General features: G+C 38.1%; 1 protein-coding gene across 1 annotated transcript in view; it reads right to left on the reverse strand.

Annotated features, from left to right (window-relative positions):
- LCLAT1 (lysocardiolipin acyltransferase 1) overlaps positions 1-15029 on the reverse strand; it is a 112143-nt gene that overhangs the window by 39992 nt on the left and 57122 nt on the right. The window contains exon 6 of the mRNA XM_084202151.1: positions 10596-10712. Coding sequence (XP_084058277.1) covers positions 10596-10712 — 117 coding nt within the window. The remainder of the gene's footprint in view (positions 1-10595; positions 10713-15029) is intronic.

Genomic DNA, 15029 nt, shown 5'->3' on the forward strand with positions numbered 1-15029 from the left:
ACAGTTTCCAAGCAATGTGTACCTACTTAATCAAGTTTCTCCCCTCACCCAGCTCAGAGCCAGCAGTGGGCCTTCAGCAAGAGGCCAGTGAAACTCATTCTGAACAACAATCTCTCCTGTTTGGGTGTAAAGCAGCCCAGGTCTGCCCACAGTGCTTTCAGCCAGCTGAGGGAGGGGCAAAGTAAAACCATTTTGCTTGTAAAAAATCATGGGGCATACATCCTTATGCATAAATTCACAAAGGCTACGTAAGATTTGTTTTCTGTAATTGTGTTAATGGGGTTTTTACAATATGATCCTTGTCCTAGACAGTTTTCCAAGAAAGATGGAAGTCTGCCACCAAAACGCCTCTATATACATACACACAGTTCTGTATGTACACAGTGTACCACATCTTACAAGAAAAAGCCCCACCATTTAAGTCACAGGCACATTATATTCTATCAGCATTTTGGCTGTTCAGTTTTAATGAATTCTGTGCTGTCCACTACTGTTCAAACATGAAGACATGAAAAAGAATATGCTGCTGGTTGATTACATGTGCCAGAAAATAGAAAGGCACAAGACTGAAAGTCAAGAGAATTTATCCCTTCAAGGAGGAGAATAATCCTTTGAAAATGTTCTATCCAAATGTACAACACTGCTATTCTAAATCAGAAATTATGTATGTATTTGAATATTGAGTGCATGCTTACATGTGTGTCTCAGTGTGTAATGTCAACTGAGTCTGTCAGAACAACAGGTAGCATAAATCCTGATGAATCTCCACAGCCTCTATGGTCTGGAATGTATTATTAAGAAGTTTATTAAATATTTGCAATGCTGTGGGCATGCAGACTGCACTGCTTGAGACAGCTGTGGCTTAACTGCTACCTGTTCCAACAAAGGTTCTACACCAGTGAGATGAGTGTTTCAGACACACCAAAACAAAATCCCTGCCTCAAAAAGGCACAGGCCTCACAGATGGGGTGTGAGCAAGGGGGGGGAAAGAAAGAGCCACAGAGCTGCTGAGCATATCTTTCATTTAATTCTCTGATACAAGCTACAAAAGCAGGCAAGCAAAGGGCTGATAAAGGATGGCAGGGAGCTTTCAGGTCCGTTGGAAGGAATGCTTTTTGGATAAGTGAAGGCAGAAGTCAACTGGTTGAATCACAATGGTGCTGCTGACAGGATGAACCTGCAGAGCACTTAGACAAAGAATGCTTTTGAGGGATGATTTTTCAAAAGCATCCAAGCAAATTTAAAAGAACACTCATTCTTATAGGATCTTAAATGGGACTTATGTCCCTAAGGCCTGCACTCTGTTTGGCTTTTAAACGCCAGTACCCATAGCAACTTCAAGGCAATGCAAACGTGCCATTGCTCACAAATTCCAAAGTCTCTGAAGCATTTTGAAAATGCCTCTCTTCTTTTTACTTATTGTGCATGCTCTTCTTTTCTCCTAATAGATGTCCTTACTGTCTGCCATGCCAGAATCCATCAGGTCAGGCTGGCTCTTTTCAGAGCAGAGCATTGAAGGACCAGTGATCAGGAGAAGCCCTGCTCAGGTCCCTGCTTCTGGAATTATTTAATAATCATCAAGAGCATTTATTTTTATTGCTGGACTGCAAGGGCAACAATGACTATCTATACAAACAAAATGACAGTTTTGCAGAAGTCTAAATATAGCAGATAGGCATTTCAGAGATGCTTATTTTAAGATATTATTTGTTTTTAATGGTATGAAATAGAATTAGGGAGAGACACTACTGACTCAAATGCGTATTAAAACAGTTCTCCAATTCTTAATTGGTAATCATTCTACAAATAAATGAATTTATGGGAAAATATATTCAAACCCTATAGCTGTAATATACTGCATGTTGCACTTCAAATTACTGGCATGGCACCCAAGCAGTAAAGGGAAATCCTTCCTATATCCCACCAACGTTTAGTGAGAACACAGAGAGCCAAGACCTTACTTCCTGCCCTCCAAAATCCTGCAGTTCAGAAAAAGGTCGACAAAGTAAGTCCTAAAGACAGGAATATTTCAGATTACATACAAAATGATGAATGAGGTGTAGAGTTGAATTTATGCTGAAGTTTATGTTTTGATAAAAATCTATTTTAAAAAGCATTTATGCTTTACTACAATTTTTCCCAAGCTCCTCTGCCCCCTGATGTTTTTCGTTTTTCAGTATCAGTCCCATAGCAACATCCAGGATTCATGGCTGTGGCACTGCTCAAACATCTCTGGAGCAGAGCCTTTGCAAACGATTGCTAAACTCAGGGATCTGAGTCAGCTCGGAAAACTCTGATGCTGGGCTCATTTTTTATATCCTGAAAATAGTGGCAGGGGACTAGGAGGAGGGCAAAGGGAAGGAGAGCTGAAGCTGCAACAGCAGAAAGGAATGAAAGAAACAAACTACTTAAGGTTTAATGATACATAAGCAGCATATTTTGCAAGTAGATGAGACTGAGAGCTTTATTGCTATCTTACAGATTTGGAGGCTATATCTGAACAGTTTGAGGATTCCAACATTTCCAGTAACTGAAAGGATACTCCATGGACCTTCTCCCCTGCCAGTAATTACTCATCCAGAAAAGTGGTTATCAAGAATACACAAAACACATTTGCAGCAACCTTAATGCAGCTGGAAATAAAAACAGCTAGCATCTGCAAAAAGTGGAAGACTGGAGAATCCAAAAAATGACTGAGAATCTCCTGTACAATAGGACTCTTGATTTGGGATTAGTCTATTCAGCCTGTAGATGCTGCTATTTTTCTAATAAAACACATCAGGAAACATCATCTCCTAACGGAAACTAAAGCAGTTAAAAAACAAAAAAGAAAAAGAGACTATGGAAAAAGTATGTTTAGGTTCCTCTCTACTCAAGACTGCTTGAAGCAATTATCTGCCTTATTAATAAACCGAGCTGAGAAATGGGTAAGCTGTGTAAAGCATGTGGTAATAGCATGTGAAACAAATAGATGCCAATACTATTCCTCTGCTTATAGGAATTAATTTCAACTTCAGCAATAATTAAATATGCTACCAATCCAACCAACATCACCTGAAAATTCTTGGATCATTGGCTGACAAGAATGAGCAGTAATTAATGATTGTACTTTACCTCAGGCTCACATATTGTCTGTCCTAAGTCTTTAAAAACCACCATAAAGCTCAGTACTCAAAACACTCAAATCAATGAACGACCTTTCAAAACACACACCAGAGAGATGATGCTGACCCAGTCTAGACCAGCAGATACACCTTGTTACTCACATTCCTGGTCCACCACCTAGTCAAAGCACATTAACTATTAGAAAAAAACTTTCTTAAAAATATCTTCAAGAGGAAATAAACATTAAATCAAAACCAAAGAGCAGGAACATTTTCCTAATTCTGAAGAAAATAATTCTAGTTTTTCCTGAAAAATCATTTTTCCTGAACTCATTGGTGGCCAAGCTTAGTTTTTACATATGCAATCTGATGAGCTAGCATCGTTCCAGGCCTCCAGTTGAAGCAATTAAAAAAGTCCACACTCGCCAAACATTACCACATTGTTACCACAGATACTGTGTATTCTGAGTCAAGGGAAAACAGTGGAAACCTCTAATACCACTGTGGGGTAACTGCTGGCAAATGATAAGTTTTTAGTATGGTTACCACTGCAACTATTAATAACCTGTGAGGAGGTAAATGGAAAATGATCCACTGCATGGTGTATCTGCTTGTCACAAGCCATGACTCACACGTGAGAGACTGCAAGGGAATTACTGCAGTAGGTGGACGTTGAGAGGCTCCAGAACGTAAAACCTGAAATATTTCCGATGAATACCACAGATGTGTGGTGACTCAAACATGTCACCCTGCAAACACTAAAGGGGCAGCGATTCTTACACCGTATACCCTCCAGTGAAAGGCTCTGCTCCCTTCTCAATAGCAGCGGTGGGTGGAAAGAGGAAAGGATGGGGGCTGACAGAAAAGAGTGGTTCGGAAAAAGCAAATCCTTCCCAGGAGGAATGAAACAATGGACTGTTTTCCACAGAGGTGGAGCAAGCAGTGTAGAATGTTGCTCCAGCAAGACATGAAAGAAGAGAAACAGAAACTTCAACATGTACCAAAGGCCAGAAAATATCTAACAGAAAGCTGGTGCTCATTCTGAGAAGTACATCACAGCCAACACACGCAGATGTTTGCAAGACATGGTAATCATCAGCGGTTAACATGATTCTGGAAAAAGTCGAGCTGCCCTTTCCCATGTTCCAGAGTACAGAGACAACTGTCAGCATTTGCAATAAAGCACAACAGCCTGCATCCGATTTTCTGCTTTGCTGAATTTCACAGACATGCCCAGTGATAAAAGCGTGCTTTTGAACCAGGTCTCTGCTTTTTTTTTAATATATAACTAATGTTATGAATTTTTTACTGACACACAAAAGGCATAAAAGTATGCAAGCTTCAATTTACATACTGATATTTCTGTATCAAAGGCTATGCTATTTAATGCACAGGATACAATTCTCACAAAAGCACAAGATCAATTACAGCAGTCAGTGAAGCTCTAATACTGCATTTTCAGCTAAAAACTTGCTCAAAGCTCTTTCACAATAGCTCAGTAATTTCAGAGTATCAGTCTACTTAGTAACATGACTCTGGGAGGAACACATGCACAGAGGAAAAAGAAATTGTGAAGAAAGAATTTCCTTGCATTAAGGAATGATGGTTTGGAGCTGCTGTTTAATCTCTGCAAATTTGATGGACATACGGGTGAAATTATTTGATTGAGGACCCAAAGCTAAGGCTGATGTGGACACTTTTATTTTCCTATTTCAAAAACAGACTGGTTTTAGTTTACACAACTAAGCAACCAGCACAAACAGGCAAGAGCTGCTCTGAGAGACAGCAGTGCTGGTCAGTGTGCAAGCTCTGGCCTTGCCAAAACCCACAGAAATTTTGGCAGTGGTCCAATGTATAATTCTAGGAGTCAGAAATATGTTCAGTCACAAAGAGGGAGGCTAAATTTTGTTGAAACAACAAATCTAACCTTTTCTGTCATTTGATGTGGAGCCTTTCTATGTCCTATACTTTTGTTACACACAAGACAAATTATGCACAAACTTGGAAACTGCTGCAGTCCTGCTACATAGCTCTGTTTGAGCACATGAAACCTCTGCAGGTAATTCAGCAGAAACTATGTAATCCAAATAAAAAGCAGTTCATTTAATATGTACATTTACTCATTAATACACCCTTCTTACCACAGCCTGAACATTTCAGTCAATCAGTAGACCTGATTTTCACACTCACATCAATTTTCTCTTTAAAAAGCCCAACACACTTAGAAACTGGTATTACTTTGATTTATGTTTGAAAGAACAAATGGTACCTGTCTTGTAAGCTGAAGGTGCTTTGGACATAAGCGTCATCAACACCAGAAGGCAAGCCCGTGGCAGTCTCCTGGTAGCATTTTTCACCGAATTTTCATCAACTCATACAAGCAACCTCCTATCTCTCTTTCAAAGTCGGAGTAAGAAAAAAGCTCTGAGAGCTCATAAACTCTGGCTACTTCAAGCTGAAGGGTTTTATTAATAAATATTCTTGGTGCACAGCAAGGATGTCCAGGTACTGCTCACAAAGACCTGCTGCCTAACCCTGGCTACCTCACACCCAGCAAAGGGGAGCCAAACCGTGTGTCAGCTTTCAGGAACTGTTAATCATCATCTCCTATTGATTGCCTTCTACACTGATCTGCAAATCACAAACTCTCTCCCTACATTATTAGCTCAAAAGTGCCATGTAAGCAAATTGCACAGAACCCAAATAAATGCCATGAAGAGTTTGGTATATAAATATGCATATCTGGATACTTTAACTCCCAGAAAATCTGAATCTACACTACTACTGAATCTACATAATAGTCACTAAGCATCCCAGGATTAAAGCATTTACAGTTTTATACAGAGATAACCTAGACTGAACACCTAAAGAAAACTTTCCTGCCCTAGCAATGAATCCGGTTGAATACCTGCATGTAATTACTGAAGCAACTGTAAAACCCAGGTATGAACATTAGAAGATACAGAGTAGCTTCAACTGTCTGTATATAAACATTAATTTTAGGTCAAAACTATCAATTCTGAACCAATCATGGAAAAAGGATGAGAATCACAGTTTCTTTCCATCAATAAGAATGTGCAACGAAGGCAAGCATGTTAAATTTGTATCTTTGTTTATTTTGGGATCCTGCAGTTGGCAGATGTTATCTGCAATATTTTTTTCAGTTGACTAATTATGAACCAGAAATAAATTCAAAGCTGAAATACTATAATAAGACAACTAATTCTGACTAGTCATTATACTGTACAACCAGTAAAATATAAACCTCACAATGGGAACATCCAGTCCAATGTATCCAGCTATTAAAGATTGTTGATGGCTGTAGAGGAAGTGTCAAAAAGAGGTCAGTTTAAATTTAATGTTGGCAGAAATGATTGTCTACAAAAGCATGAATAATCTTCTAATGATGCTTTAAAGTGTTAGCTCTGTCTTAACACTTACTGTTTATTTAGTCCTGAGAAAATGCTTAAAAGCCATGAAGCAATTTTAAGAAAACATTCGTAAACAGCTATTTTCTCTTGACAGACTATTTGGCTACAATTACAGATATTATGCCAAGATAATATATGTAATTCAATGAATCCAGACAATATTGAAGTAAATCAAACCAATATTATTTTCCATCTCTTTGAAACTGAGCATTCAAGCCAGCTGAACTTTCAATGTCATTTGGCACTTCAGAAAAAAATTTACAAAATACAAACAGGTCTGAAAACCTATACATCATTTCAGAGTAACCTCCTAACCTCTTACAGAAGGATCTCACAAAGTGGATCTTCAAGAACATTATATAAACCACAAATGTTTTCAATTAACATTGTTAATGGCATGATTTTATAAGTGCCTTATTTAAATTCGTTCATATGTCAGCCATTTTCAAAGTCCCACATTTTGTAAAAGGAGATGAGTTACCTTAACCCAAGTTCTGCCAAAAATTACTCCACACATAATATCTACTCAAAATTTCAGGCTTAAAAAAAAGGATTAAATACGATTTTAGGAGATGGCTAAAGAGAGGGATTAACTAAGAAAGTATGATCAACCCTCATTTTGGAGCCTGGAGTTCACTTTCTGTTGCCATTCACATGTTCTTCCTCTGTCTTTCAAAAAATGCTCATCTTTGTTCCCCAAAGAAATACAGCAAAAATCTCTAGTAGTTTTTTACCAGGTGCTGATTGAAATCAGGATTCCTTACAGCTCAGAGAAGACAAATTATTCACTTGATCAAGTGAACAGAATTAGAAAGAATCAAATCACCTATTTTATTTCTCTTAGCTTTCCATCAATAGTCAACCAACCAGGTATCTCTTGCTTGAAAACTAGCAACAGCTGAAGTCCTTATTCTCTTGAGTATATATATTATTAATTACACATCTAAAACATGTTCATAGTCTGTGTTTACTCGTGGGTGATTCTATGGTTTCTATGAATAAGAAGAGAACCTTGTGATAATTTAATAATAAAACAATATTTTCACTGTTTTGGCACTTGAGCATAATGAAAGGAAAAAACAGTCAGCTTCTATGTGGGTTTCTGTTTAGAAGAGACAGCTTAGGGGGGAAGAGCTACCACTTAGCTGAACCAGAATGGGGAAAAAAAGGTATGACTCAAAAGCCAAGGAGATATACTACCTAAAGAACTTTTATTGGTTTTTGGTGGACAACATATAGATCTTTTTTTCTTAGCTCCCATAATCTCAGTAGTGACTTAAAAACCATCACCACAACATCTATGGGCCAAAGAAACCAAATAGGTGAAATAATGACCCTGTAAGAAAGAGAAGCCAGCCAGAGGAGTTTGAGTGCTTTTTGCTACCTATGGAAAGCAAAGAACAGGTGAGAGCTTGGTTTATGCTGGCAGGGTGCAGACAGTGCTTCCTCCAGGAACAAACTCCTTTGCACAGCTACAGGCAAAATTTTATTGAAGGTTATTTTCACCTGATTCTTCATTTCCTATTCAGAAGGGTCACTAATAATCATTTTTATATAATAACAGGTAATTCTTTCATGCTACAGCTTGTGATACATATTAATCAGGCTTCTTGCCAAATTAAATTAGTTTCCTCAACATCTGAAAAGCAGTTAAACTTCTAATTACATTTTTCCCCTCTTTTCATCAACCTATTTTTGGAGCAAAATAATGTACTCAGGCCTGAAGAAAAGACACTTGAGCCTCAGGAATGGAAAACAGCCACGAGCCAAAATGTATTCACAGGAGAGCTATAGGGCAGTAAGGTTGTCATCTATGCACAAAAATACTTTCAAAGATGTAAACATGATATTAAAATCTCCACCACTCCCTCCTGCATGTTGAAGTCACACTCACTGCTTTGTGCCTGCAGGTATGAGGAGTAAAAAAAGAAAATAAAACTGGTTTTATGATTATTACTATGACTGTAGCATTAGGACAATTCAGAAATGGAGACTCAGGTTAACACTATATCCCTTGACAGTCCTGGTTTCACTACTGCTAGTATCAGAAATTAGGATTGCAAGAAAGTATTCTATCAGTTTAAGTTATAACTCAAACCAGAGCTGCACAATAACACCAAGAACCAACTGGGCCATCTGCATCTGGATATCAATCTTAATATCTATATTGTACAGATGAAAAGAGAAAGATAGACATTGATTTGCACATCAATATAATCTAATGCAGTATTTTAAAATGCAGCAACTACAGATGGGTTGTATATATACATACATATATATATATATATATATATATATATATATATATATATATACACACACACACACAAAGATAATAAACCCCAAGACTTTTCAACACAAATGGTCCCCATTTTGCACACGTGGAAGCAGTTGAAAACCAATTCTTAAATTAACAAGTAATAACCAAGTACTTTAAAATGCTACTTCAACTACCTTCTCACACACACTTTACTACATAATAGCATACAGTTATATATAGCTTAAGATGCCTATCAAAGTATCCAATATCTAGTAAATTCAACACAAAAGGGACATTAATATTTCACACAATATTTGCCTGCATTAAATAAAAAGGAGACATAAAACCACTTCAAAGGCTGGACCGTTATTGTTTTCTCCCCAGCTTTCTACTGCATAAAATCAGTTAATCAGCCTCAAATATTTTCCTTTTTATAACCCAACCACCTAATTTGCAAAGATCGCTCATAGAGCAATGGAAGAAAAAACCATTTTTATAAAATAAGAAAATTACTGTATACCACAAAGCTTGCTCCTGCAGCAAATACAGGATTTTTTTTTAAAGTTATTAATATTTCAAGTGGAAAACATTTCTTCAACTGAAAACTTATTCCAGTTTGAAATACTGTTATGCACTAGGTTAACTTAATGCTGTGAAGTTGTAAGTAAAGCAAGCTTTTGAAATTGTGTATGTGGCAAATTTTTTTACTACAGCAAATTGAGTAATAAACATTCAAGAGAGATGAAAATCTAAGGTGTCCAGCTCTGAATGTGCAATACCAATAGGGCCAAAGAGATAAATGGGATTGTCCAGCTGGACAAAATTCCAAAGTGCTTGCAGTGATTTTAGGATATCTGCTTAGAAGGAAGCAGGTAAAATGCAAGCCAGGTCTGCTTCGAAAATCCAAGCAAAGATTCCAGCTAGTAAAAAAACCTACCGGAAGGCCCCTATTCTTTTTAATAATCTCAAACTTCTTCTTCTGGCAATCAAACTAACCAGCATGTGTTAAAGATCTACCATTGCTTTTCCCTGAAGAGCCAGCCTATAAAAAAGTCACTTCATATCTACTGTACATGTTTATTTTCTTCAACCATATATCCTGCAAATATTCACTCATCTGTACCTGAATCCCTGCCACATCTGTACCATTTAAAGGTTACATCCTGATGGCCTCAAACCTCCTCAAAGTGCCCATTCCCAAAACAACTCCTAGACATCTCAGTGTAACAATCACATCTTCGTACTCTGCTCTCTTGATAAAAGTGACTCAACCCTAACCCGTAGATTAATATTGGGATGGAAAACCACTTCTGGGTAAAAAGGAAGTATCACACATTCTCTTGCCCACCACCCTGCCAAGCAGCACAACTTGTATTTCAGCTTCTCTTGAGTCACCATCATCTGGTGACTGGGCATTGGTAGCATTGGGCAGCTGACTTGCTGCATTTCCATGCTGCTGTGCATTCCCCTTGTCCATTTAACATAACAATTCATTTACTCAGCTCTCAGAATTGAACCCAGAAGCCTCTTCAGAGAGGGCAGTGACATACATGCCTGTGTGTTCAGTGTCAACCACCCACTTGGGGTTGAGGACGGTACACACTGAACTTCCTTGTGATTGTTTCCACTGGTTTTCTGATGTAAGACTGCTAAACAAGCTAAAATATTTAAAACTAAACAACACAAAAGTTGTTTTCATTCCCTGCATACCTCCTGATGATATCAGTTTCTGTTATCAAGTCTCAAACCTCTTTATGTTACAATAATTTTAAAGGAAAAACAAGGACAGGGCAGGATTACCTTCCCTTAGACGCTCAACCACAAAGGTGAATCCGGTCGTTCGCGGGTGTAAGACATACTCGTATTTTTTCAGTCCGTTCTTCTCAGCAAAATCATTACTGCGGGCTTTGGTATTGTCTGAGGAGAGAAGGAGAAGCAGCACTTTGTGTTACTGTGCACACAGACCATGGACTAAATGGAATGATTACACGACAGGAACGGTACAACAGCAGCTCACACAGTGCGGATGTGGAGGCAGACACAAGTGTGCTTTCAGCTGGCCATACCATGGTATGAGGAAGAGCCATGTGGATTGCAAAAAAAGCCTTTTTACCCTCTCATTTCATTTTAGCAAATCATCAGCAAATATTTCATACTTTATCAAATGCTATCTGAAATTCATAAATTCATAGTCTGCTAATAGTTCTCTGTACACTTCAATACCCATTCTACAGTAAAATGTATTAATTGGCTCAATTGTGTTTTGGGGTTTTTTTCAGCTCGAGAGGCACAACATATAGTAATGTAGGTTTGATATTACGAACAGAATACCTTGAAGTTGGTGTTTAACCACATTACACTTCTTTCAGAAAGAAAATATTAAAAAGAGGCAAGCAGTTAATCTAATAGCTTAAAATGGTATTTTACATCTTCATTCTGAACTCGCCATGTTTTATTCATCAACCTGTGCTGCACATAGCTCCCCATTTTAACTTTTTGACCAAGCACCTCAGTGCCCCAACACGTGCCTGCCACTGTACACAGAGTACATGCAAGGCAGCTGGAAAGTACCATGGCTAAACCCCATGACAAATGTGTTTCAAACCTGTGCTAATCAAAAATCTCTCATGAGAAAACCAAAGGCCTTCCAGAACTGGTTGCTAAGAGAGCCCACTAAGCAAGGAAGACAAGGACACCAAAGCAAAAATTTCTGGAGACAGGTGGAGAGGAGGCAATTTGTTCTCCTGTGATGCGCAGGAGGCTCTTCCAAGCAGCCTCAGTCAACAGCCAAATGGACTTTGCTGACTACACTGAGTTCTTTACTGTGGGTCCTGCTGTGCCTCCCCTGGGGCCAAAAGGTAATGGACATATGCAGTGTTCCCTTGGCAACAGAGCAAAAAGCAATTTGAGCAAATAACTTATTAAATAACTCATATTTATGAAGCTATGAAATGCTTAAAAGACAAAATCCCAGCAACAGATGTATAGAACAAAATCACTGCTTAAGCAATCTATTTTATTTTTAAAGCAAAAAAAAAAAATTTAAGGGTCCACAGTTAAGCTTAACAGAGATGGGAGATAAAGTAATGGAAAACATATTGCTGTTTAATCATTTAACAGAAGTGATAGTTAGAGATAAACCCTTTCTTTTACAATCCTCCTATTTTTTCTTGTAAAAGTACAATAGCACAAGTGAACAAGTCAACAGCAGTGAGAGATTTCCTTTTTGCTGAAATGCAACATTCCCCCATCTTTCTTTTGTCCCTAAATTATATGATCTCTTTATTTCTCAGAAATGCTGGTGCCCTTCCTAAAGGTTTGTCAATCAATTAATAAATGCTATAAGATTTCATCATACTAAATATCTTTTCCCTGTGACCTACTGTTTCCATGGCTGAGAGTGCTGCTTTTCATACGTGCGAGCCTTAAGATTCACTGCACAGATCTCCTGACCATGTGATTTGGAGGAAAGGAAAGCTGTTGCACAGTAGCCAAGCAAGTGATTCAGCAAAGAGGATCTAAAGATTTAATTCTTGCCAAATTGCCAAAACATACAAATACTTGAAAAATATTACTACTTCAAAAAGCATTGCTAAAATTATGGAATGTGTGAAATACTAAAATTACACTTGGCTAGGTAACTTTAATTTATCTTCCCTTGGACATATACATTATGTCTTTAACCACATGGTCAGAATATCAATTTTTGTCTGCTCAACAACTACTCCATTCAATACTGCAAATGACTATTCTGAATCAGCAAAGGGGACTTGCCTTGCAGACTGCAATAGCAAAACTTGCAAAGGGAGCCATGAGCCACACTTGGAATGGCTGAAGAGGCAACAGTAATCTGGTAATTATTATATGCTCCTCCAAAAAAAACAGGTTCTACCTCTTAGGTGCACCAGTATTAGCTCAAGAATAAAACTATTTTCTAAGAAATGACAGTGATGACCAAAATCAAGAGTTCCCTTCCAGGTTCTGGAATGGTTCAAGTAAAATGTTTTAAATTTATTTATCACAAAAGTTCTTAAGGTAATGTACTGTTGTTTCCAAAGGACAGAAGTATCATATCCTTCATTTCAGCATATCCAAGTTTGGGTTTCACTTCAGAAAATTTGCAATCTGCAAATCAAGTCAATCAAAGCTTTGAGACACAAGTCCCATATACATCTACATACAGTTAAGCAGTCTAAAAAAAAAAAAAAATCTAAGTTTTAAGCACCTCAAAGTGCACACAGTTAATGAGCACTCAGAACTATCTCTGTGTATCTGCTCACTAGCACTTTGCTTCAGAGGGAGCATGAAAATGCTCCTTGGTGTTTGCAAAACACTCCTACTTGCACCAAAGATAAGCAAGGAGTGAAAGGGCACTTATGTTCTCTGAGTAAAACCTAATTGATGCTGCCAGAAAAATCTGGGACCTCCAGTGCCCATCACCTTGAAGTAATTATCTTCAAACTTCTTCTAAGTGCACCTCCCTGTACTTGGAAAGAACTCACTGTAAACATCTGCAAAACATCTTCCAAATTTCCCTTTACTACACTGCCTTTCTGAAATGTGTGAACAGCTGGACATCAGCACACTGGCCAACACTATTCAGCTATTTCCTGACATTTGTATGCCTGTCTTGCCTCTGGACTGTAAGTTTTATATAACAGAGACTGCTCCCCTCCCTTTTTGCATGACCCTAGTGTAATGGGATTTTACAACTAGAATAATGCTCCCAGCTAATACAACCATCATTGTCATCTGGAAAAATCATCTCACTCTCCCCTTCCTAACAACTATAAAGCCACAGGTCTTTGTGCATTAAACATTATTTATTACAGCAAGTCAGGAAGGTCAATGTGCTTTAATGATAAACTGAAAGCAAGGGTAGCATAAGCCTCCACACTACAAAAAAAGTAGGAATGATGCCCTTCCTCCCCCTTCTGTAATCTTGGCATTGGAAAAAACCCCAGTTTCTTCCTCTTTTATTACTTACAACTGCCATCTCATCCAATGCAAGGACCTTGGTGCCCACTGCTGTTTGGAATCCTTGTGCCAAACACCAGTGCTCAAACTTTTGAGGGGAGATTCAGAGCAAATTGTACTGCTCAGAACCAGAGCCAACAAAAGGCAGAACATGCAATGCTCCCTGTTCTATGAAATCTAGAGGTTAGAAAACCAATCCAGGAAATTAGAAACCCATTTTTATATCCTCAGCAGCTTGAGGGAATTCACACAACCAATGCCTCTTCAAAATCCCATCATCAACAGACCAGGCTACACTGTCAGTGCAGCAAAACTTATGCAAATGTCTTATTGTTCCATAGCCAAGTTTATAACAGTCTTAGGTGGAAAAATTAAAACAAAGTGAAAGATGCCTAAAAACTCCCTTAAAAAGAGGAAACATATGTTTTTTTCTTCCAAACTACCAACACAAATAGCATCAAGCAGCTCTTGAAACAGGGCTTAGAAATGCACTCAGCTTACCTCAGTCTCAAAAGGCCACTCACAGCATTTGGTTGGCTAAAGGCTAAAGGTAATGTCCCCTATCACCAAACCCTCTGAAGAGTTGAGCATGTGTTGCTTTCTAGGAACAAGTATTTTCTTTCCTACACTGTATTTAAGTAAAAGCAAATTTAGTCCCCAAGTTTTTGCTCATCATTCCTATTAGGAGTATTTTAACCCATTGGTTCAATTTGCTGTCAAAAAAAGAATAAGGAGAATAACTTATTTTTATGGAAAGCACCAGTTTATCAACTGAGGGTGGTGTGGGACATTTCCAGGCCTGCTTCATGCCTTGTCTCCTCAGGTTTCACACCAACTTGCCTCTCCTCCCCCATCTCCTTCAGCATGCAGGCTCTCAGAGCATGTTCTTTGGGGTGGTGACAGGTGTAACCATCCAGTTTATCTGAGTCTTTAGACTCTTCTGCAGAGCAACTATCTAACTACACAAAAATACAAGAATTTAAGGGTTCTTGCCAAAACATCTTAGGTTTTTTTGTGCTCCCGTGCCATCTTTGGTAAATAATTTGATTATATTTTTGCCAATTTTTCTCCAAATCCCATTTGCCACACTCTATAATTACTGGAAAAGCTCAAAAGTCAGCATTTTCTAGAAGGATCACACTTCAAAATTTAATTTAAAGTAACTGAAGGAAGAAATGGTGCTAACACATTTTCTTGATTTTTGAGTTACAGATTTTAAAGAACTTAAATCGCCTTTGCTCCTGAAAAGCTGTGCAT

This window comes from Fringilla coelebs, assembly GCF_963513975.1.
Source record: "Fringilla coelebs genome assembly, chromosome: 3".
NCBI lineage: Eukaryota > Metazoa > Chordata > Aves > Passeriformes > Fringillidae > Fringilla > Fringilla coelebs.